Here is a 26,341-nt window from a genome sequence, read left to right as displayed (position 1 = left end):
ATATCCAGGGAGTGATCAGAGAAGCAGTCACAAGGTACTTTCTAACTATATGTATTTCAATAGGTTCCTGAAAATTAATATATTTGGGGGCATGTGAATGGCTTAGGGTCTTTGTTACCAAAATACTTAAAAATTTCTACCTGGTACAGCTGCATAAAGCATGTCACTTTATTCTGGTGCGGGGACCATGAAACTTAAATGATACATGTAAATTTCATGCATTACATGAAATCTTTTTTATTTCACCCTGTGTTCCTCCCTCTTCTTAAAATACGTATTCACCACAGCCATGTCCATTGTTTTTGCAAAATCTACTGCCATCTGACCTTCAGCATTTCTCTCCTTTACACCTTACCTAACCATCACCTACTTGTTTGCTCTGTCCCCTTCACTAATATTTCATTGAAATCTGCTCCAATCACTAAACTCTCTCCCTTGGGTGAACACTGTCCATCACTTCATCCAGATCACTCCAGAAATCTACTTTCTCATCCATTGCACACCCAACATGCGAGGCATATGCATTAACAACATTCATCATCACATCTTCAATTTCCAGCTTCATAATTATCATTCTGTTTGACACTCTCTTCACCTCCAAAACACTTTTGGCATACTTTTCCTTACAGCATTTCTTTTCCCATCCACACCATAGTAAAGCAATTTGAACACACCTGGCATTACTTCACTTCTAGCTGGTCTCTTACATGCACAATATGCCATTCTTCCTTCTCTCCATCATATCAAGTAATTTTCTCCCCTTACCAGTCATACTGCTGTAAAATAAATAGCCGCGACATATAAAAAAAGATTTGGGGCAGCCACCCGTAAGCTTGAGCCCTGGCTGCAAAATGCAAATTAAGTTGCAGAGATATGCACAGGTTTGAGTCCAACATTTGACTGACTGGAAACAGGAAGTGGTGTGGGTTTTAAGGTGTGTGCCAGGAAGTGATGTCTTCAGGGCCAGAACTGGAAGTGATATCGCTGGAGCTAGAAGTGATGTCTTCAGGGCTGGAACCGGAAGTGATGTGGCCAGAGCCAGAAGTGACATCTTTAGGGCCAGAAGTGGAATCAGGCAGAATCCAGTTTTTTGATCTGCAGAGATAACAGAGAAAGGATTAGCGCGCCCTGCCACCCCCTGGCCTGATGTGGAAATTACCTTCAGTTGGTCCTTTTAGCTGACTCCTAATCGCATGTGCATGACACTGCCAGCATTCAAAGTTCCTACCCTCACTTCTACTCTGTTTACCTTCCTCTTCTCGCCATGCCTGCAGACACACCTTACTCCTCTTCTTCTCCTTCTACTGCCAACATTTACACAATTTACCCCACCACCCTGTTGGCTAACAGTACTGCGCAACCGTTGTTGACCTGGGCCTTTTTCCAATCCGGTATGGAAATCTTTATTTATCTATCAAAATTTTACACTGGATGCCCTTCCTGACATAACCCTCCGCATTTATCCAGGCTTGGGACAGGAATGAAGAAACACACTGGTTCGTGTCTCCTTTGTGGCTGGATTGGGTGCACCATGATATTGCTTCCATCAAAATTAGAATCAATAGTTTTTCACTCCTACAATGGACATGTAGAAATGATTAGTAAACTCACATTATTCCTCAGATATCTGTGCAATGACAAGTATCTGGTGAACTGTTCCTTGCCAGAAAGGCATCTGCGTTTATCTTCCTGAACCCGAGGGTCAATTGATAGATTGTATTTAGTTTTCAAAGAGAGATGAAAAAGTGAGTTCCTTTCATAATTTGATTACATTATTTCATCATCCTTTTGAAAAATGTGGTAAACCACTCTAGCACGCAAGTCTCAAGGCACTGTCCCTAACTTCCATGCAACATGCAAGAGATGTGTTACAACATACCCCAACGATATCCAGTGATTTTTAAAATCTCTGGCCATGTCTTATCTACCACTGGATCTTTGCACCGTGGAGCTTTTCAATGACTTTAGATACATAAATTGACCTAGTACCATCCAGTGTTCTTGGTCTGCCTCTTGAGAAGGAGGTAATATCTACGAGGTCTGACCATTCACCAAAATACTTCTTCCAGCTCTTACCAGGTCTGTGCTTCTCTGCCCTTGCTAGTAATAGCCTGTCTAATTTCCTGTCTGTTCAGTTGTCAAATGGTTTTCTGGAACCACATGAATGTGAAATCTGAAAGTTATTCTAAATTACTTCACTAAACCTATCTCACATATGAGCCTTTAATCCAGCAGCTGCAGAATTTGTTGTATTTTTGGCCAACCAGGCCCAGCAAGTCAGATCTGGACAACCTCCTGATAATATTGCACAAAATGATTTTTTATTTAACTAAACAACCTCACTTACTGTCATGGAGTCTTGAAGTTTTCAATATTTTGCTCGATGTCACCTTTTGGCCACAGATCCTTGCAGGTGCTTCCACTTCTCTGAAATTTACCAAGACTGAGGTGAAGGCATGTTGGAGATGAGAATTAGTAAAACATTGATAATGCTGGATGTAACTGTAGCATGGAAGAACCCAGGTGCATGCATGGATGTTTAACACACCTTGTTGCATTTTATACCACTACTTTAAGAAGACTTCAAATTTGTATTTACTTTATCTGCTAATGCTAGCACAAATATCTGGCTATATACAATACAGTTTTAGTTTATACAGATTTATTTTAAAACAATTAAAACTATGAATTCAGTCTTAGTTATCGTAAGTCATTAGTTGTGGCCGCAAAGTGAAAGTGTCTTTAACATTTATTTCTCACAGTTATAAGGACCAATGTTCTATTTTTAGTCCAAAACCATTTTGTCTGGAATTTACATATGCTTTGCATATCTTTTGTGGGTTCTGATTTTCCTTACGTCTTCCAAGATTCAGAGGCTACACAGTTTGGTGACTTTAAAAATTGGTAATTTTTCTTGTTTTGGGTGGAAGTGGAGGTGAGTGTTGATTTACAGTGGATGTTTTTATATTAGGCTCTGGTTGATCCATCCATGCCACTATATTGTAGAAATCAATTCATAAAATGCGTAGATGCAGTATTTTACAGAAGATACGTGCTCCCTGAAAACACACACAAACACACACACACACACATGCATGCACCCTTCAAAGAAGGCAGCAAAGAACACAAACTAAAACATCAGAGAAAACAGCTATTAGCTTGACTTATTCTAATACAATATTTGGAAACAAAAGTCATGGGTACAGCAGGGTCATAGGTGAGTTTTTCATTAGATTTGTCCAAATGTTTTTGTTTAAAAAAGAGATCTGAAAGATGGGTGACATGATGAATTTCTGTAAGACAGCATTCAAGTATTAAAACATTACAGTAAATTACCAGTAAACATTAGATTGTGTTAGCTGCTCATTTATCATCTTACACATATATTATTTTATTATTACCACAGTAAATGATACCTAAGTACCCTTTTTCTCTACTTCTGCCGGTTATCAAAACTTTCAGGCAAAGTCTTAGTGTTATAAAAACATCCTGTGCATTTTAATGTTTATATGTTAAAATGTAGTACTAGGGTTTTGTACTGTGTTAGCCTTTATGGATTTAGTGAGAAGTTAAGCAAAATTACATTTTTTATTGGCTAACTAGAAAGATTACAGTATGCAAGCTTTCAAGGCAACTCATCCCCCTTCTTCAGGCAAAAATGATTAACTATTAACTAAATTTAAATACAGAATTCCAATTAACTTACTATATAATCTAAGGGAATGCATGTCCTTTCTCTATCACCAGCATCATGATAAACTCTAAATTTTGATCATGGCAAATGTTTATTAATAGTGGACATGTCATATTTGTAAATAGATTAATTTTGTTGATTTCTTTAAGATCTTGAGGAAATGCTTAAACATCATTTATGTGTGTGTGCATTCAGACCATGGGCAAACAGAAAAGTGTTATTTTTTTTAACTGTATTGTACCGTTTATTAACTCTGGACTGCCCTTTTTAGTTCTGCTTTCTTTTGCCTCAGTGCTTACTGAATATGGCACAGAATCAAAAAATATTTGCACAAGAAATTATTCAATAGAGCACAGACCAAAGACCATCACCTGCTGTAAAAGGAGATAGTAGCAATAGGCCCAAATTAGCTTACAAGTACTACTCTTGAAAGCATATTCCTGTCCTTATTCAGTGGTCATTGTGCATTTTAAAATGCATCTGCAATAACATTCTTGTGTAGTTTTACATAAGAAATCAGGACGGTTAAAACTGCCCATAGCAGTGTGTTTTTTAGCACATACCTTTATAAAAATCCTTCCATCCATTATCCAAGCTTTCTATATCCTAACTACAGGGTCACGGAGCTCTGCTGGAGCCAATCCCAGCCAACACAGGGCACAAGGCTGGAAACAAACCCAGGGCAGGGCGCCAGCCCACCGCACTTTATAAAAATATCTTTTATATTTTTCTGTTATTCTACAGCTGTAGTATATTGTACAAAGAATGAATGTGTCTTGCATGATCACAAAACACATCGTGCAGTTAAAATGAGTTTTGTCCATGAAATAGCCTTTGAGTCAACTGTTTAATTACTCTTGAGCCCCTGAAATAAAGGGATTGTGATAAAAAAGATATCTTAGTTTCCTCACATTTTTATGCAATCTTTTTGTTCAACCCACTGAATTAAAGCTGAAAGTCTGCACTTCAACTGCATCTGAATTGTTTCATTTAAAATTCATTATGATAATGTACAGAACCAAAATTAGAAAAAGTTGGGCCTTGCAGTAATGCAGTATTTAGTTTTAAAGGCTCTTTCTTACAAAGCAACCAAGAACAATGTATAGTGAAGTCTCTGTGACAGGAAGAAAAAGTGGCCAGAAATTTGCAGAGAGAATGTAATGGTGAACAAGAGGGATTTGTTATGGAACTGAGAAGTGGGAAACTAATACACAGTAAGGCAGCAGGTATTTTAATTATGTTGTGTTTATTTTAGTACTTTATCCAGTCATTAGTTATTTCTTTGTATAAGTTTTATCAAATAAACATAGCAATTCTGTATTTTATTTATTTTTACTTTGGACTGAAGTGGTCTCATTTGTTGTGAGGAGGCATCCCAGGATCTTCTTTTCTTATAAGATTTGAACAAATTTTGTGGCACGCTGGCGCCCTGCCCGGGGTTTGTTTCCTGCCTTGCGCCCTGTGTTAGCTGGGATTGGCTCCAGCAGACCCCTTTGACCCTGTAGTTAGGATATAGCGGGTTGGATAAGGATGGTGTCACACACGTGCGAGTAAGAGGCAGCTAAAGGGCCTGAGTAAGCGTAATGAAACATCTGACCAGGGGGTGGCGGAGTGCGCTGACCGTCTTTCTCAGTTCCCTACAGACCTTTCCCGGGAAATCCTGCAAGGTTCCGGCGCCTCAGAAGACATCACTTCCGAAGCCAGACCCTTTGCTGATGTAATTTCCAAAGCCGGCCCCTTTGCTGACGTCACTTTCGAAGCGGGCCCCTTTTCTGATGTCACTTCTGCTTCCAGCCATTTTGATGACATCAGTTCCTCTCCAGACCTTTAAAGCCTCCATCTTGGGCTACTATAGCCAGTTCTAGTTTGGACTCCGTGAAATGAACTTTGTATTTCTGATACAACAAACCCTTTTGCAGCTGGGATAAACAATATATGGGTGGCTGCCCCAAACCTTTATGATGTCTTTGGCGTATTATTATCACAATGAATTTTATTGTATTAGCTTTTAACATTTTTATGTTTTTTAATTAAAAATCTTTACTTAATATTGAAATGAAACTTGGAAGGATTTTTCCTCATTATCTTTTCCTACTTCTGTGTTTGGTTGATGTGCCTGATAACCTTATCCATACAGCTTGGTCCTGCACCTTCTTCCCAGACAAACTATTTTCCTTCAGATCTTCTTTTACTGTATCCTTCCACCCCTGCTTTGGCTTCACTTGCTTTCTCTTCCACTGTACTTAACTGGAGGATTGAAGATGTAGGACACACTCTGAGAGCCACCTTCAAAGATAAAAGCAGACAGGAAACACACTTGAGAATGCAGAGGAAAGGTGCTGAAGATACATGCAGGGCTAGAGATATCAAATAGTTTTAAATTTATTCTATACCTGTTTCCGACAGGTAGCTTGGCTAGTACATAAATAAAATGAAATATTTACACAAGTTTTTTATGATGATTGAGACAGTTTACTTTAAATATTCTAATGTTACTGAATATTTTTCATTGCTTGAGAAACTAATTTGTTAGTGTAATCTGTATAATAGTTGATATTGCTACCTTTCTACTATTAGAATTTTTTTACAAAATCTGTTATGAAGGTTTTTGATAAATACAATTTGTATGTGAACAATGTATGGAATAAATGCTGTGAAATACTGTAATGACTGATTGTTTATATCTGATGAATTTAGCAATAGCTTTTTATAACTTACTGTTATTAAGGTATTTTGCTTGATCATTTCCATGTTAAATTACAATTCATTTTATTTGCCATAAGACAATTGGGCAACCTTGATTCTTCTCAATCAGACTACATTTTATGTTCTTTCTTATATTTTATCTAGACTGTGTTCATTAAACAGCTATTATGGATAACTAGTATTTTGTTTTTGTCAAATGTAAGTGAATTGCTTTCATTATGTTAGGTACTGTTAGTTGTAAAACTTTTATTACCAGGAAAACTCACTTTTCCCCGATACCAATTTTTAATCCACATAGAAGGAATAGAAAAAGGCAGCAAGACAGATGTTAGTTGATGCCTAGAATATGACTAAATGTGGTTGCTAGTGGGGGATTGTTGCAGATATTCTCTAAAAGTGTAACAGTCAAATTGATTTAGTCAAGTTTCTGTTGTTCATAGAAATACATCAAAGTTGTAGTTCTAGAACAACAACAACAACAACAACATTTATTTATATAGCACATTTTCATACAAACAGTAGCTCAAAGTGCTTTACATATTAAAGAATAGAAAAATGAAAGACATAATTATAAAAAATAAATCAACAATAACATCGAATAAGAGTAAGGTTCAATGGCCAGGGGGGACAGAAAAAACAAAAAAAACTCCAGACGGCTGGACAAAAAATAAAATCTGTAGGGATTCCAGACCATGAGACCCAGTCCCTCTGGGCATTCTACCTAACATAAATGAAACAGTCCTCTTTGGATTTAGGGTTCTCACGGAAGGGCTTGATGATGATGATGGTCACGTAGACTTCTTCCTTTTAATCCGTCCATCATTGTTGGAGCATCATGAAGCTTTGAGTAGGTGGAGGTGGCGCAGGCCACTACCACAAAGAAACCGGAAAAAGAAACAGAAAAGAGAGTAGGGGTCAGTACCGATTTTAGAGCCACCATGAATAGTTGTTATGATGAATTGAACATACAGAGTATCAGGATTAAGTTAAATTACGATTAAAATGAAGTTATAAAAAGGCCATGTTAAAGTAATGTGTTTTCAGCAGTTTTTTAAAGTGCTCCACTGTATCAGCCTGGCGAATTCCTATTGGCAGGCTATTCCAGATTTTAGGTGCATAACAGCAGAAGGCCGCCTCACCACTTCTTTTAAGTTTTGTTCTTGGAATTCTAAGGAGACACTCATTTGAGGATCTGAGGTTACGATTTGGAATATAAGGCGTCAGACATTCCGATATATAAGATGGGGCGAGATTATTTAAGGCTTTATAAACCATAAGCAGAATTTTAAAGTCAATTCTGAATGACACAGGTAACCAGTGTAGTGACATCAAAACTGGTGTAATGTGTTCTGATTGTTCTAGAGCAATCATATCCATTTAATTAGACAAAGTCTAAGCCTTGTTTTAAATCAACTTATATAAGAAAGAAATAATCTTAGAAAACTTGCAATTGCAGTTATATATTAAAATAATCATGGCTCTTTGAAATTTCAATGATGTCAAAGAATTAAGAATTTTGCATTATTTTTTTGTGAATTACCCAGCAAGATTATGTTTTTTATTTTTGTTCAAAGGAGGGATTTTACATATGCCCTTTCTAACCAGCTTTCTCCAGTTACAGTTTTCCAGCTTATTCTTGCCACTATTTGCCTTTTGTGATAGAGTAAATTATCATAAAATAAGCATGTAAATCAATAGGTTAATGTAAATGCATGCATTAGTATTAAAGCAATAACTAAAATGTCAGCCACAGAAATTCTGTAAATTCTTAAAAGTATTGTGAAGCTGTCACATTATAACTTGAAAAGTGTTTTTTTCTTTCTAAATTTTCCAAAAAGGAAATCATTGCCCTAGTTTCTGGAAACACTCACCTAAAATGAGAAGAAACTCATTAATGTCTTTGTTGGTGAGATCTAAAGTGAAAACATCACCCTTAACTAAATACAGGACGCAGAAATGTCCTCCCATTTCCAGATGCTAATTGGCAGCAGTGGAGAATATTAGGAAGCAATCCATCATTTCATAAAAAAAGAAGATTCCTATAGGGAGCCCCTACAGTAGATTCTCTCTCCATTGGAATTTAATTTTGTGATTCTTTTTTCAGTCTTAAGTGGCTGTTTATTTCTAAAGAAATGTAACATGTTATATTTATTTTTTAAAATTTTAAAGTTTTGTATGGTCATGTGGGTCACTTTTTTGTCACGAATACTTAAAACAAAATATATTTGTTTTAAAGCAGTCAACAATATTCAATTGTATAGTCATTTTCACTGATTTTACTCTCAATAGTTTATATAACATTAAAATGAGAGATTCAATAAATGCATAAAAATGTTTGAAATTTGCTGACAGAGCATAAAAAAGTCTAGTTTGAGCAGATATCTTTTACATTTTTCATTTTACTTGTTGAGGAAAAACACACACATTTATATATTTCAAAGAAAGATTTCCGTTATTGTACTCTGTGTAAAGCCAAGTAGAACCACTGCAAGATTATTTAATGTTGTAAACAGTTGAAGGACTGATTTTGTCATGCAGCTTGTTTACGGACAAGTCTTCCTTTAAATAAGACATCTTGCTTATTATTTGTATTAGTATGAGATTTACTTTTATATTTTCTGACCTAGAACTTTCTAAACTAGTGACACAAGATCCTGGGTTAATTTGAAGGGTTAATGTTCCAGAATTAGCAAGGCACTCTAATCGACATTGGCTTATGTTAAGCTTTTTGTCAAATTCACTAAAAGACAGAACAAAATTTAGAAAAATTACAGTTTATTCAAGAAACAGTGTATTGCTGAATTCCTCATAGTCAATGTTTACAGTATTAATATGTCATATTATTAACACGGCACTTTGGTATGTACTACTGTTTTATTCTATTTGTTTAGTCATATTTTTTAGTTCAGTTTATTTAGAAAGTAGTAATGTTAAGAAAATTTCACATAGGCTTTTCTTAATCTTCTCACCAACTGAAAAATAAAAGTGATTATGTAATATGTTTAGCCAATATACCTTAAGAGTTTGAGAATTATGAATGTATTACTTCTTAAAATTTGACAATAATTTCTTTAAAATTTCTCTGTGATGCAGGAAGAGAAGCCCTTCAGCATCCAGGGATCCAAACCAAAAATACGACCAAAGGGAGGAGAGAGAAGAACATTCACAGTATGTTCCATTGGACAGCGGGATGCCCAGGTCACCATCAGACTACGGAGATCGTGAGCAAAGACGAGGACAACGTAGTACACAAATATATGAGGATTCAGATGCTGCACGTGGTGAATACCATGACAGGCGAAGTTGGAGGCACTCACAGGATTACCCAATAAATGAGGAACTAGATGGTCAACAAAGTGAGTATGAGAGACAAAGGCAACAACAAGAAGATTACCAGGCTCGTTATCGAAGTGATCCCAACTTAGCTCGCTATCCTGTCAAACCCCAGCCTTATGAAGAGCAAATGCGCATTCATGTTGAGGTTTCTCGGGCCCGGCATGAGCGGAGACATAGTGATGTGTCACTGGCTTACACAGAGGTGGATGAGCCACAGGTTTCTCAGACTCATGGTGACCATCAATCACGGCAGCGCTCAACTTTTGAGAGGCGAATGCCCCTTGAGAGTCAACGCTCTTGTTCTGTGGAAAGAACTCGAGAAGCTCAGGGACCTAGCCCTCATGATCGACAAAGGACATCTAACCACAGTCCCCCTACTCCACGCCGGAGCCCTGTGCTGGGTGGGAGACCTGGGGACTTACGGCATGTAGGGGGAGAATCCATGCGTAAACAACAACACCACCTGGACCCTAGTTCGGCTGTTAGGAAAACAAAACGAGAGAAGATGGAGACAATGTTGCGGAATGACTCACTTAGCTCAGACCAGTCTGAATCTATTCGGCCCCCACCACCAAAACCACACAAAACTAAAAAAGGAGGCAAAATGCGTCAGGTCTCACTGAGTAGTTCTGAGGAGGAGCTGGCAACTACCCCAGAATATACAAGTTGTGACGATGTGGAAATTGAGAGTGAATCAGTTAGTGAGAAAGGTAAGGTGTCTTTAGCCTCAGTCTGAATGTTAATGTCATATATGTGGGCATACAGGGTGTCTGAATTTACTCACAAATATAGCTTTCTTAAAACCTTGAGTTTTGCGGTAGATGTGCAGTTTGAGTGAATTGGTTTAATAATAAATCATTTACTTTACTAGTTAATCATTTTTTAAATCTGTACAATTTTTTCACATATTATGACAAAGCATTCATTTCAAAGTTGTGTTTATTTAAATAATATTTTAATAAAATTCCATCTTCAAAATTTCATCAATTGTTTCGCTTTATTTGCTGTTGATTAGCTGTTTGACATAATTAAAGCTACAGATTGCCATTTAGGGTGCATGATTGTTCACCTTTAAATACAGGTAACATTGATTCTTATGCCATATGCAATAAATTATAAATCATTTACAGTCTATGATGTGTTTGAAAAATTTAGGGAGAGAAAAAATATATGCAGGTATCTGTTTGTTTACAATTTTTTATTGCTATGTTATATTATCATTCATATAATGTGCAATATTTCTATAATCCAAAATAACAAGTGTATGCAAAAATCATCTGTTTTCTTTAATTGTTTTATTATTATTTGTATCACATATTCCACTACCATCTTTGTTACTTTTACAAATGCTGAAAGAGAAACAAACACTGAGTCACCTCAAAACTTGTTTGTGTTGTGGACCTCCAAGGTGAGCACTGCCACTCCAACCCGGCACAGACAGACACAGAAGCACAACTTCAAAACACACAGAACTTTTTTATATTCTTTTCCCTTGTGGGAAACGTCTTCCATGTCTCCCACAAGCCAAACACAGTCCCCAAGCATAGCACACAATATATAAATCTCTTCTTCTCTTTCTTTTTACTCCTCCTCTCCTCCTGGTAAACTTCATGTCCCTCCTCCTGACTCTAGCTCCCGGAGTAGTGTCTGCTGGCCCCTTTTATAAGTCACCCAGAAGTGCTCCAGGTGCTTGTTGACCTACTTCCGGCAGCACTTCCCAATGTGGTGGAAGAGTTGCTCTCCAGGGCTCAGCAGCAGCTGCAGCACCCCTTGATGGTGCCCACAGATCCGCAAAGGGCTGTATCCAACTCCTACTCCCATGGGACCCTGCGGGAGTCCTAGGCACTGCTACAACCCAAGGGGGCTGCCACCTAGCACACTCTGGGAGGTAAAGCTCTGGCCACATTTCCTTCCACAGTCCTTCCACCGTTGAGGCATCCCGGCTGGGCAAGGGCCTCAACCATCCGCCACAGTGTTTATCTGATTGTTATTTGTAGATGATTTATATAGTGATAATGAGAGCATTTCTTTGCAAAGAAGGAAAATGTCTTAATCCGGACATTTTTGCTTTCCTTTCACTTTCATTTCAACCTCTTAAAAAGGATTGTGTTTCTTTCCCTGGCTAGACAGATTAGATTTATGTTGTAATAATATGATTTGTGATAAAAACTGCTATTATTTTTTTATTATTTTTTTCTCCAGCCTTTGGAGTTTTTTTTTTTGTTTTTTCTGTCCAACCTGGCCATTGGACCTTACTCTTATTCTATGTTAATTAATGTTGACTTATGTTTATCTTTTATTGTGTCTTCTGTTTTTCTATTCATTTTGTAAAGCACTTTGAGCTACATTTTTTTGTATGAATATGTGCTATATAAATAAATGTTGATTGATTGATTGATTGATTTCGTAAAGTGCACAGCAGTATGAATTTTGGTTAAAAAAGGTTCAGTTACATACAGTTGCAACACATGTTAGTATAGCAAAACAGGATTCTTCCATAAAAAAAGATCTATGATCCGGCATGGTGTTGGCTATAAATAGGTGTTTTTTAACTTTTATTTTTTGTAAGGGGAAGTTTAGTTTTTGACAGACACAAAATTTGAATTATGTGAATTAATGTAGGAGTTGTCAATGTAAAAAGCAGAAAAAAAGATCAAGGCAGCGTGATTTATGAAAACTTCAAAGAAGAATTCTTCATTGCAGATGCAAATTAATTTTTTGGTGAACATACTTACGGAGTGATATTTTCATGCGCTATGGGACAGACAGGAAATTCTAGTTTGCAGTTGAAAATTTCATGTGAATAACCTTTAAAGTGGTAACTATTAGTGCAACAATTTGGATAAAACAGTATTACACAAATTAATTGGATTGTGACATAATGATTGCCTCTCAGCTCTTTCAGCATTATCAAATCTATACTAATAAAAGGCAAAGCCCTCACTCACTCACTGACTCACTCACTCACTCACTGACTCATCACTAATTCTCCAACTTCCCGTGTAGGTAGAAGGCTGAAATTTGGCAGGCTCATTCCTTACAGCTTACTTACAAAAGTTGGGCAGGTTTCATTTCGAAATTCTACGCGTAATGGTCATAACTGGAAGCTAATTTTCTCCATATACTGTAATGGAGTTGAGCTGGATGGCCGTGGGGGGCGGAGTTTCATGTGACATTATCACGCCTCCCACGTAATCACGTGAACTGACTATCAACGCAGTACGTAGAAAACCAGGAAGAGCTCAAAAAAGCGCTGAAGAAAACATGCATTATATAATTGAGAAGGCAGCGAAACAATAAGAAGCGAGCGAGTGACATATACAACCATATTCATGAGTGCTGCTACTCCGGAAACAAAGCATGGTGTAAACCTAAAGTTTAAATTAAGTTCATAGACAGGCTGCCGCTGGCGTTAGTAATTTAGTGCCTGCCCATATAAGGCCGTCCGTCAGCGGCAATCCAATAGAAACACTGCTGCTAAATATTCACGGGTGAAGGACTGTGCTTATGCAGAGGAAGATGAGATGGTCAGGGTGGTGTTTGGCACAAACTCAGTGAAACTGCGAGAGAAACTTTTAAGTACTGGGTCTTAGCTAACATTACATACAGCCGTGGACATCACATGAGATGGCACCAGCACAGCTGGGAACCTTCGATGCAAGAACACCAAGCGGCTCACGTGAACTGACGCAGTGCACAGACAAAAAGCAACAGTTCCAAAGAGTGCTGAACAAAAACCGAATTACACAATTGAGAAGGCAGCAAAAAATATGAAGCGTCTGATACATACAAGCATATTCATAAGTGCAGCTACTGCGGAAACAAAACACACGGTGGAAAAAACCGTGGACATCACACGAGATGGCACCAGCACAGCTGGGAACCTTCGATGCAAGAACACCAAGCGGCTCACGTGAACTGACGCAGTGCACAGACAAAAAGCAAAAGTTCCAAAGAGTGCTGAACAAAAACCGAATTACACAATTGAGAAGGCAGCAAAAAAATATGAAGCGTCTGATACATACAAGCATATTCATAAGTGCAGCTACTGCGGAAACAAAGCACATGGTGGAAAAAGTCAATGTCCCGCTAAAGAAAGACAGTGTAAAAAAAAACCCGTGCATGCAGTGTGTCACATCTCAGATAAAGAGGAAGACGAGCTGTTTATTGATGCAGTAAGAAACGAATCGATGAATTAAACCTCTTATCTTTACAACACTTGACAAACACGGAATGTAACTTGAACACAACACATCGTACAAATACGACCCTGATTGAAAGAAATAATGATAATCAAATCCTTGATGACAGCAACACTCAATAACACTCACAAAACAATTACTGTATATTGACAATCATGTTACGTTATTTTTAAAATGTTCCCTTTTATTTTTCATAACTTCTTTAAAACACACTACTTAGCCACTGCGAATATATATATATATATATATATATATATATATATATATATATATATATATATATATATATATATATATATATATATATATATATATATATACTCCGATCTACATACTCTCAAATAGACAAGCCACACGCCGTGGCGCAATTGTAGAGGCTTCGCCTCTAGTGCCGACATCCGAAGTTCGATTCCCGAGAGGGGATGCACTGAATATGTACGCGTGCTTCCCGATTCATTTTACCCTCGCATCTCCTTGGTTTGGGACGTATGGAAAAATATGCGGTTAACTCAGAATCATGCTATGTTATTTTTAAAATGTTTCCTTTTCTTAGCACAAGCACAGCTGAGAAGCTTCGATGCATGTACTCAATAATGCGTTAAAAAAAATAACGCATTTAATCACACTTTCAATTCCAAGCAAAGGGAAACTTTTGTCAATGCATGATTTCCTGGTACATCGATTACACTGATGCACACATCACAGCTACAAAAATGTTAGAGTCGGAATAAAGTGCGTTCCTACGACTGATCGGAGGAAAATTTCATTTCAAAAGACTACCCGAACGAAGCCTTGATAAAAGCATGGTTTTGTGCACACTGAAAAGCAAGCAAAATTCGATGCATTACAGAAAGCGGACTTTGTGGCTCTTACTGGGGATCATTGGACTTCCGTGACCGTTAGTAATTCTAATTACATCTGATTACAAAATGTTCAATGATCACACTGTTTTAGCCTAATGTACAAAATTATTTTGGCTAAGGTTACTCAGAGTTTAAAGATTAAGTTGGTCAAATTACCTTTTATGTTTCTGACTTATTTTTTTAAAAAGAAAAACTGCACTTTATGTTGAAATTTTGGTTATTATTATTTAAAGACAATACCATTCTGAAAATGTACTTAAAGTACTTAAACTACCACTTTATTTTTAAGTCTGCCCAATTTTAACCAGGGATGATATTTTTGTTTCTGTTTTGAATTCAAATGCAGTTTAAAAGCATTTTTTTTTTTCAGAAATTAAAACAGCTTGAGTTTACATTATTCATGTCCATGTCTATTATTTGATTCTGTCGGCCACTAAAACCCTTTTGAATTAAAAAAAATACATTTGCGATTTGGGGCAAATTTACGTGTGCAATTACATACGATTAATCAAGATTAATTCTTATACAGCCTCTAATAATTTGGAATAATTTTTTTAATCGAGTCCCACCCCTAATATATATATGTAGATATATATATATGTAGATTTGTATATATATGTGTATATACAGTATATATGTAGATATGTATATGTGTATATACAGTGGTGTGAAAAATTATTTGCCCCCTTCATGATTTCTTATTCTTTTGCATGTTTGTCACACAAAATGTTTCTGATCATCAAACACATTTAACCATTAGTCAAATATAACACAAGTAAACACAAAATGCAGTTTTTAAATGATGGTTTTTATTATTTAGGGAGAAAAAATCCAAACCTACATGGCCCTGTGTGAAAAAGTAATTGCCCCTTGTTAAAAATAACCTAACTGTGGTGTATCACACCTGAGTTCAATTTCCGTAGCCACCCCAGGCCTGATTACTGCCACAACTGTTTCATTCAAGAAATCACTTAAATAGGAGCTGCCTGCCACAGAGAAGTAGACCAAAAGCACCTCAAAAGCTAGACATCATGCCAAGATCCAAAGAAATTCAGGAACAAATGAGAACAGAAGTAACTGAGATCTATCAGTCTGGTAAAGGTTATAAAGCCATTTCTAAAGCTTTGGGACTCCAGTGAACCACAGTGAGAGCCATTATCCACAAATGGCAAAAACATGGAACAGTGGTGAACCTTCCCAGGAGTGGCCGGCCGACCAAAATTACCCCAAGAGCGCAGAGATGACTCATCCGAGAGGTCACAAAAGACCCAGGACAACGTCTAAAGAACTGCAGGCCTCACTTGCCTTAATTAAGGTCAGTGTTCACGACTCCACCATAAGAAAGAGACTGGGCAAAAACGGCCTTTATGGCAGATTTCCAAGACGCAAACCACTGTTAAGCAAAAAGAACATTAGGGCTCGTCTCAATTTTGCTAAGAAACATCTCAATGATTGCCAAGACTTGGAAAATACCTTGTGGACTGATGAGACAAAAGTTGAACTTTTTAGAAGGCAAATGTCCCGTTACATCTGGCTTAAAAGGAACACAGCATTTCAGAAAAAGAACATCATACCAACAGTAAAATATGGTGGTGGTAGTGTGATGTTCTGGGGTTGTTTTGCTGCTTCAGGACCTGGAAGGCTTGCTGTGATAGATGGAACCATGAATTCTACTGTCTACCAAAAAATCCTGAAGGAGAATGTCCGGCCATCTGTTCGTCAACTCAAGCTGAAGCAAACTTGGGTGCTGCAACAGGACAATGACCCAAAACACACCAGCAAATCCACCTCTGAATGGCTGAAGAAAAACAAAATGAAGACTTTGGAGTGGCCTAGTCAAAGTCCTGACCTGAATCCAATTGAGATGCTATGGCATGAACTTAAAAAGGCGGTTCATGCTAGAAAACCCTCAAATAAAGCTGAATTACAACAATTCTGCAAAGATGAGTGGGCCAAAATTCACCCAGAGCGCTGTAAAAGACTCATTGCAAGTTATCGCAAACACTTGATTGCAGTTATTGCTGCTAAGGGTGGCCCAATCAGTTATTAGGTTAAGGGGGCAATTACTTTTTCACACAGGGCCATGTAGGTTTGGATTTTTTTTCTCCCTAAATAATAAAAAACATAATTTAAAAACTGCATTTTGTGTTTACTTGTGCTATATTTGATTAATGGTTAAATGTGTTTGATGATCAGAAACATTTTGTGTGACAAACATGCAAAAGAATAAGAAATCATGAAGGGGGCAAATAGTTTTTCACACCACTGTATATGTATATATATGTTTGTGTGTGTATATATATATGTTTATATATGTATATATATATTTATATGTATATATATGTATATGTATATATATATATATGTATGTGTATATATATATATATATATATATATATATATATATGATGTGTATATATATGTTTATATATGTATGTGTGTGTGTCTGTGTCTATATATATAAATATATATATATGCCAGCAACACTCATGACAATGAAAAAACAATTACATTGTGAATCATGTTATGTTATTATTAAAATGTTTCCTTTTCTTTTTACTTCTCCGCTGCCAAACGTGGGTATTTTATATATATATATATATATATATATATATATATATATATATATATATATATATATATATATATATATATCTATATCTATATATATAGATATAGATATAGATATAGATATAGATAGATATGACAACAACACTCATATCAATGACAAAACAATTACATTAACAATCAAGTTACGTTATTTTTAAAATTTTTCCTTTTCTTTTTCATAACTTCAACACACTACTTCTCCGCTGCGAAGCGCGGGTATTCTGCTAGTGATAAATATCTGCGCACCTAATGTGGATGATAGAGATTTCATCCAGAATGTATTTGCATCTATTCGTAATGTGAGCACTCATAAAATTAAAATGGCCAGAGACTTTAATTGTGTTTCAAATCCAAAAGTGGAAAGGTCTTCACGTACAATAATGATAATTTCTAACACTGCAAAAAAATCACATAGTATGTAATGGCTCATAACTTTTCAGACCAATGGAGATTTTTAAGTCCAGGCTCAAGAGTATATTCCTTCTTCTCACCAGTCCATAAAATTTAATCAACAATTGATTATTTCTTTATCGATAAAATTGTATTGCCCACTACAAATCTTGGAAGTATGATGCTATTGTTATCCCCGACCATGCACCTCTGATCATTGAGCTTAAATTACTGTGCCTTACACAGTTTTCTCGTAGCTGGCATCTTAACCCCCTGTCATTAGCTGATGAGAACTATATAAAAATTATTTCTGAGCAAATTGATTATTTTTAGAGACAAATGCATTCTCAGAGACCTCTGCAGGAATACTCTGGGAAACTCGGAATGATTTTTTTAAGAGGACAGATTATTTCATGTCTTTCCTATAAAAATAAATTGGAGAACAAGAAGGCGTCAGAGCTATTCAATGAAATTACTAGAATAAATCAAGAATATGCCAGTTCTCCAAATGAGGCACTTTATAGGAAAAGCCAGGTTTTGCAATCAGAATTTAACCTCTTGACAAGAAAAGAAACAGAACAGCTCATCTTTAAAATGTAACATCAATACTATATATTGTATATGGATTTAATGTTAGTAAGATCTTAGCTCAGCAAATCCACAAACAGGAAGTTCACAATGCAGTAACAGAAATTACCAACACAGATGGAGATAAAATCATTGACCATGTTTAGAGAGTACTATAAGTTATTGTATTATACTCAATTTGAAGACAACAAGACAGAATCTAATGAGTTTTTGCTACATTATAAACATGACAGCCAGATACTCTTAGTTCAGAGGAATGGATAAACCTCTGACACTCTCAGAATTACTAGACACTATAAACTTACACCAGAATGGGAAAACAGCAGGTCCTGATGGCTATCCCATGGAATTTTATATAAAAAAAAAATAATCAAATAAGTTAGCACCAAGTTAGCAACGTTTTAGAAGCTAGAGACAACAAAATTCTACTTCAAAATTTTTGGCTGATTAATTTCCATCTTTCCAAAGAAAAATAAGGACTTTTTATAATGTGCATTATGCAGCCCAGTTTCACTACTGAATAATGATATTAAGATACTCTCCAAAGTTCTAGCTAGAAGGACTGAGAAGTGCTTTCCTATGTTATATCATAAGGCCAAACTGGATTTATTAAGTACAGGCATTTAGCTTCTAATCTTCAATGTTTGCTTAATGTAATATTCTCACCTATTAAATCTAACACACCAGAGATCTTCTTAACTTTGGACATACAGTGGAACCTCTAGATATGATCACCTCTGTATACGAGAAATTCAAGATAAGAGGAAAGTATGAGCGAAAAATTCGGATCTAAATACGAGCATTGGCTCGCGTAACGAGCCACGAGCCAGGCTGTGGTTATGCGTGACGAGTTTCCCAATCTGCCTCGACTCGGGGATTCACCCAAGCTGACACTGCCAGCCCGTCAGCTCACTCAGTGTTCCTTGTTCTCCCGTAGCGTGAGGAACTACGCGTTTGTGCGCTTGGGATTTCATTGTTTCACTGTAGCAGTTCGCCGTATAAGCGTATCCAAAAATATTGCGGACATGCAGACGGAGAATAGGAGACGATTGCCCTCAAGAGGAGTACTAGGGTGTTGTACCGTGTTAGCCATTATGAATGTAGAGAAAAGCCAAGCAAAATGACACCTTTTATTGGCTAACTAAAAAGATTACAATATGCAAGCTTTGATTACATCTTGCCTGAAGAAGGGGCCTGAGTTGCCTCGAAAGCTTGCATATTGTAATCTTATTAGTTAGCCAATAAAAGGTGTCATTTTGCTTGGCTTTTCTCTAGCCCCAAGAGGAGAGAGAGAGAGGCGCTCGAGCGAGCGAGCAAGGGAGATAAGGAGAGAGAGAGAGAGAGAGAGAGAGAGAGAGGCGCGAGCGAGCAAGAGAGATAAGGAGAGAGAGAGAGAGGCGCGCGAGCAAGAGAGATAAGGAGAGGGAGACGCGCACTAGAGACAAGAATCATCAGCTCAGTTATGATCACATGACGCTCAGCAGACAAAGTGTATCCACACTTATTTATTAGTGTTATTTGTTAGGAAAATTGATTTTTATGTTGATATTTTTGGGGGTGCGGAACGGATTAACTGGATTTCCATTATTTTCAATGGGGAAATTTTTTTCTAGATACAAGAAATTCGCTATACAAGCTCAGTGCTGGAACGAATTAAACTCGTATCTAGAGGTTCCACTGTAGTTGAATGGAACTGCCTATTCACCACATTGCACAAATTTGGGTTTGGCTGAAATGTATGTGCATGGATCAAACTGCTATATACCAGTCAAGAAACCTCTATTTGTATTAACAGCATTATTTCAAACTGGAACGTGGTACTCAACAAGGATGCCCCCTATTGACATTGCTATTTGCAATTGCCATTGGTACTGTATATATCAGACCCACAAATTTACATACTAGCAGTAGACAATGCACTAGTAGAATTTCAAAAGATACCTAGAATCAAAATTAATTTGAATAAAAGTGAGCTTTTTCCAGTGAAATCTCTAGCACACAATATTAGACTGGACACTTTTGACATATCACGTGTGCAGGGAGTATCAGTACTGTCAAGATGAACATCCTTCCCAAGCTTCTATTTCTATTTCAGAGCATCCCCATAAATATTAACAAATCATTCTTTACAAAGTTAGATTCAATTCTAACCTGATTTATTTTGAATTTGGAACATCCATACATCCAAAGGGCGACTCTACAATGACCTAAATTGAAGGGGGCATGGCACTATCTAACTTTAAATTTTTTTACTGTGTGACAAATATACAAGCTATAAATACCTGTGCATTGAGGCGAATTGATGAATATATACAAGCCTGGTCTGCAATATAAATAAAATCTTGCTGTACTTCCTCATATGCCCTACTTTGTGCCCCAGTTAATTTAAATTATCGTCAATAATAATCCAGTTGACCATCACTCACTCAAAATATGGAACCAATGCAGGAAGCAGTTTAAGACAGAGAAGCTCTTATATGTTGCACCTTTACATAGGGATGGGCGAGATGGAAAAACATTGTGTCATGAAAATTTTGTTCATATAAGTCAATATTGATATATGTCATGATATAAATCAAATCAGTTTTTTTGTCAAGTTTAAAGTTTCCTTTTTTCTCCTAAGTGAAATGAGAAGATATAAGGTTAATTTTTAGTTGAAATATTATTTATTTTCTGTCAGAAATTGAACTTGACAAATGTACTGTAGAATATTATATAACTGTATTTCAAATAAATAAAATAGTTATATATAATATACTAAAATCTTGGTTCTGACCAGTCAGAAGCTTCAAGTGTTACAGGAGAACACAAACAAATGCACAAATAAATTCTTTGGTCAATTGGAAATAAATAAAATAGGTAATACAGAATTAAAAAGTGTCAATTCAGACCAGTTAAAAGCTTTCACGTTTTGCAGGAGAACACACTAAGTTTGTTGGTCAACTCCAAATAAATAAAATAAAATTTTAAATTCTAAATTCTTAAATCTTAAAATAAAATCTTAAAGCTTTCAAGTTGAACAGGAGAACACAAACAGAATTCTTTGGTCAGTTCCAAATAAATAAAGTAGGTATTACTAGAAAATAAAATCTCAAACAAATACCTCTATACTTTATCCTTTCCTTTGTATAGATTCAAACTGTTTTATATTGTTGGGAAACACACCCACAAATAAATAGACAAAAAATTTGGCATATATCCTCAGTATAAGTTCAAGTAGCTTTCAAATGTAAACAAAGGAGAGCACAAACAAAACTGAGATATTCACTCAATTGTGGTCAGAGAAGAGCAACTAGGCTGTTATAAGTAGGCTCCTGTCTTTGTTTTTCAAAAGATTTGCTCATGTTGTAGTTTCCCCTCTGTTTCTATCAGGCTGCGGTTAAATTATAATTTGTATAGTTTGACATGATTGTATGGAATGTTTCTTCTTCAGATAACATTAATAAAATTTAAAAACAATTAAATGCTTCATCGAAAGCAAATGGATAGTCTGCAATGATCTTAATATATTTAGAGTGAACACTGCAAAGTTTTTAACAGAAGATCTCTGAGTGTTCACATTAGAGCAGCACAGAGGTCTAGCAAACGAATAACCATTCATTGATGAGGCATTGAATGGTCGATGTCCATCTAGTGTATGGCTGTAAAATTGATAATGAAGTCCATTCTTATCCTATTAATTTTTTCTTATCCTTATCATCTTGAGTGATCATAGCATCAACATTTATATTCCTAAATGTAAGTGTACAAAAATTGTGTCATTTGTTCATGTCTTTTTTCTTTTTTAGTCTAATTCAAAACTTTGACTTTCAAATATTTATTGATGTTTGACATTAGTTTATATCCTGCGTTATCAATGTCATCTTTGCTTTTATTTTTAGTGTATTCCATTGACTATTTGTAAAGTGCTTTGAGTATTCAAAAGGTGCTATATAAATAAAATGTTGCTATAACAGATGTTCAATATTTAATGTAAATGGCATGCTCGTGGAAATGCAGTATATATAGGGAAAAACTGATCTCTATTTCTGGTATTATTGTTATTAACAGAGTTCAAGCTGTAACTTCATAGTATTTAAAAAAAATAAGCAAAATAAGAATTCCCTGAAAAAAATACACTTTTAAAGATTTGAATTGGATAGAAGATATATAGGACCAGCTACTCAAATGCCTTTAACTAGTGAGAACAGCATGCAAGACTCTTACTGAGAATGTACGTGAGAATTTGTATGTTGTCTCACGGTTTCAGAAAAGATGAGAGCTTGCACCATTTAATCAATGCAGTTTTCATCTTGTCAGACAGAAAACTGCCATTTTAATACTCACTGTCTACTTAAGACATCAAAATATCACTCAAAACAGACAAAGACATGCCACAGAAATGAATGAAAGGCAAAGAAGTATTTAAAATATATTTACAAAGTGAGTAAGGAGGATATATTGAAAAAATTTGCCTAAAAAACAAGACAATTCCATTCCAACATTCTGCTTACAGGTAAACCAAACAGCAGTGCTATCTTATTCTTTTTACAATATTATGAGATGCACTAAGTGCTGAGTATTGAAAAAACGCAATGTCATTTGAACATGAGTTGTCAGTTGAACAGTGTTGATTTTGCCTGTACTCTGCTCTGTCTGCATTTTCAGTATCATGCACCATTATGTGAAGTACTGACAAGATCAGGCATAGCATTATCAAATAATGACATACATGCGTGAGAGAGGCAGAGATGGCTTCAGTCCCATTAAAGTGGTTATTGGAATGTAAAATAAACATTTTCACAAAAGTAAAATTAAACAAGCGTGCTTTTATTCAAGAATAAAACTGAATAACGCAAAATTCATGTGACAACAAGATACTAAGAAGACATGATTCACCAACATTTGTGTGTCTGATTATACAATACAATACAATTTATTTTTTTGTATAGCCCAAAATCACATAAGAAGATGCTGCAATGGGCTTTAACAGGCCCTGCCTCTTGACAGCCCCCCAGTCTTGATTCTCTAAGAAGACAAGAAAAAACTCCCAAAAAAAAACCCTTGTAAGGAAGAAATGAAAGAAACCTTGGGAAAGGCAGTTCAAAGAGAAACCCCTTTCCAGGTAGGTTGGGTGTGCAGTGGGTGTCAAAAAGAAGGGTGTCAATACAATATAGTACAATGCACAGAACAGAACAAATCCTCATTACAGTATAAAAATAAAAATTTTAGAAGTGCGGAGTAGAATTTAACAGTAGATGATATCACATAATATGATTTGGATCTGTTTAGAGTCCTGGAGACCTCATTCATCGAGCTGCCTCCCCCATTTGGCCATTCCACAGCTGAAATAGCACTAATCTGATGAAAGGACCCCTCTTTCCCACGATTCCTGCGATCCTCCATCAGGGATGACTTTACCTTAGGCAGGGAAAACAACTTGGCAGGTGGGCCGTGGCACCAAGTGCCACATTTAAGTACTGAGAGGAGAAACAGAATAGGTGAGGATGAGTATCAAATTATAATTATCATGTTTTACAGGTTGCAAAACTTTACACCGGCTGTTACAGACTGAAATCAAAGGCTTCTTCTTTTTGGGCATATAAACCATCAGCATGGCACTGGCGTGGCGAATTGCTCACATACTAAAGTCGCTTTAGGTGCAGGCGGAAGTCCCATTTTACTTCTGGTGCCAAGAAGAGTTGTGATACGGTGCAGCAGTCTGTGAGGCTGGGAAAGCGCTGTGAAGAAGCTGTATGTTGTTACAGTTCTGCCTTTGTCCAGAAATGGCTCCATTAACCTTTGTAACCACAGACTTAGAAATTCTTTGCCTTGGGATGTAACTCAAAACACAGTTCTCAGCAAAACATTGCCGGATGTCCGAAACCACAGCAAATCTGTCATTTTTCACATGTTCTGTACGGGTGTCTTTTTTGTCAAAGCACAAATGCCATATGGTAGTCTGATAGCGGTCATAGGACATTGTATCTTTGATTGCCGGTAAAACAAATAGTTCTGAGCAGGCATCAGCCACAGCACCAACTGTGGTCATTGCTGATCTTGTGAAAAGAATGGAGATAAACGCCATCAACTCAGAGTGGCAAGTTCGCTGTACCACATGAACGTCACTGACAGAATAAAACTGAATAATAAAAAAAACAAGCGTTAACTTTTACAAGTAGCCAAAATTTATATTGGGTGTTACAGACTCAAATCAAATGTATGTTTTTATTATATTATAGTAATAATAATAGTAGCAGCCCAATGCCCGGAGAGCCGAGACTGAAACCCGGCACCTTTGGGTTATAAAGCACTAGCAAAATACCCGCGCTTCGCAGCGGAGAAGTAGTGTGTTAAAGAAGTTATGAAAAGAAAAGCAAACATTTTAAAAATAACGTAAGATGATTGTTAATGTAATTGTTTTGTCATTGATATTGAGTGTTGTTGTCATATCTATCTATTTATATATATATATTTATATATATATATATATATATCTGTATATATTTATATATATCTATATATATATATATATATATATATATATATATATATATATATATATATATATATATATATATATATATATATATATATATATATAGCAAAATACCTGTGATTGGCGGAGAAGTAAAAAGAAAAGGAAACATTTTAATAATAACGTAACATGATTGACAATGTAATTGTTTTGTCATTGTCATGAGTGTTGCTGGCATATATATATATATATATATATATATATATATATATATATATATATATATATATATATATATATATATACACACACACTGACACATATACAAACATATATATATATAAATATATGTGTATAATATATATATAAATATATATATATATACTGTATATACACATATATATACAAATCTACATATATATATATCCACATATATATATATATATTAGGGGTGGGACTCGATTAAAAAAATTAATCCAATTAATTAGACGATTAATCGTATGTAATCGCACACGTAAATTTGCCCCAAATCGCAAATGTTTTTTTTAATTTAAAAGTGTTTTAATCAAATAATACAATACAATACAATACAATACAGTTTATTTTTGTATAGCCCAAAATCACACAGGAAGTGCCGCAATGGGCTTTAACAGGCCCTGCCTTTTGACAGCCCCCCAGCCTTGACTCTCTGAGAAGACAAGGAAAAACTCCCAATAAAAACCTTGTAGGGAAAAATGGAAGAAACCTCGGGAAAGGCAGTTCAAAGAGACCCCTTTCCAGGTAGGTTGGGCGTGCAGTAGGTGTCAAAAGTAGGGGGTCAATACAATACAATATACACAACAGAACAATTCCTTAAGACAGCATAATAAAAATTTTAGAATTACGGTTTAACAGTAGATGATATGACATAATTAGGTTTGGATATTTTTAGAGTCCTGGAGACCTCATCCATCTAGCTGCATCTCCATTTGGCCATGCCACGGCTGAAACATTGCTCCGATGAAAGGACCCTCTTTCCCATGATTCCTGTGATCCTCCATCAGGGATGACTTTACCATAGGCAGGCAAACAACTTGGCAGGTGGGCCGTGGCACCAATGGCCACATTTGGGTACCGAGAAAAGAAACAGAATAGGTGAGGGTTAGTATTCAAATATAATTATCATGTTACTTATGTTATAGTGCTAATGACTAACAACAGAGATGCAGTATGTACAGTTAATCAGCAGCTCTAGTCAGGATATGCTAAACTGAAGTAGTGAGTCTTCAGCCGGGATTTAAAGGCTGAGACCGAGGGGCATCTCTTATGGAAGCAGGAAGACCATTCCACAGTTTAGGGGCCCTGTAACTAAAAGCTCGACCTCCCACTGTTATTTTATTAATCCTTGGAATCCTAAGCAGACCGGCATCTTGAGATCTTAATGTGCGCTCAGGTTTGTAAGTCATGATAAGTTCAGACAAGTAAGCCGGACCTTGGCCATTTAAAGCTTTATATG

The 26,341-nt window shown here is 36.2% G+C and overlaps 1 protein-coding gene across 49 annotated transcripts in view; it reads left to right on the top strand.

Annotated features, from left to right (window-relative positions):
- Positions 1 to 26,341, top strand: part of rims2a (regulating synaptic membrane exocytosis 2a) — a 1,270,129-nt gene that overhangs the window by 646,505 nt on the left and 597,283 nt on the right. For all 49 annotated transcript variants that reach the window (XM_039736790.1, XM_039736792.1, XM_039736793.1 and 46 more), the window contains one exon: positions 9,494 to 10,446. In XM_039736790.1, coding sequence (XP_039592724.1) covers positions 9,494 to 10,446 — 953 coding nt within the window. The remainder of the gene's footprint in view (positions 1 to 9,493; positions 10,447 to 26,341) is intronic.

The sequence above is a fragment of the Polypterus senegalus genome, chromosome 15 (genome assembly GCF_016835505.1).
Source record: "Polypterus senegalus isolate Bchr_013 chromosome 15, ASM1683550v1, whole genome shotgun sequence".
Taxonomy (NCBI): Eukaryota; Metazoa; Chordata; class Cladistia; order Polypteriformes; family Polypteridae; genus Polypterus; species Polypterus senegalus.
Note: the sequence above shows the minus strand (reverse complement) of the source record. Positions and strands in the feature narration are given on the sequence as shown.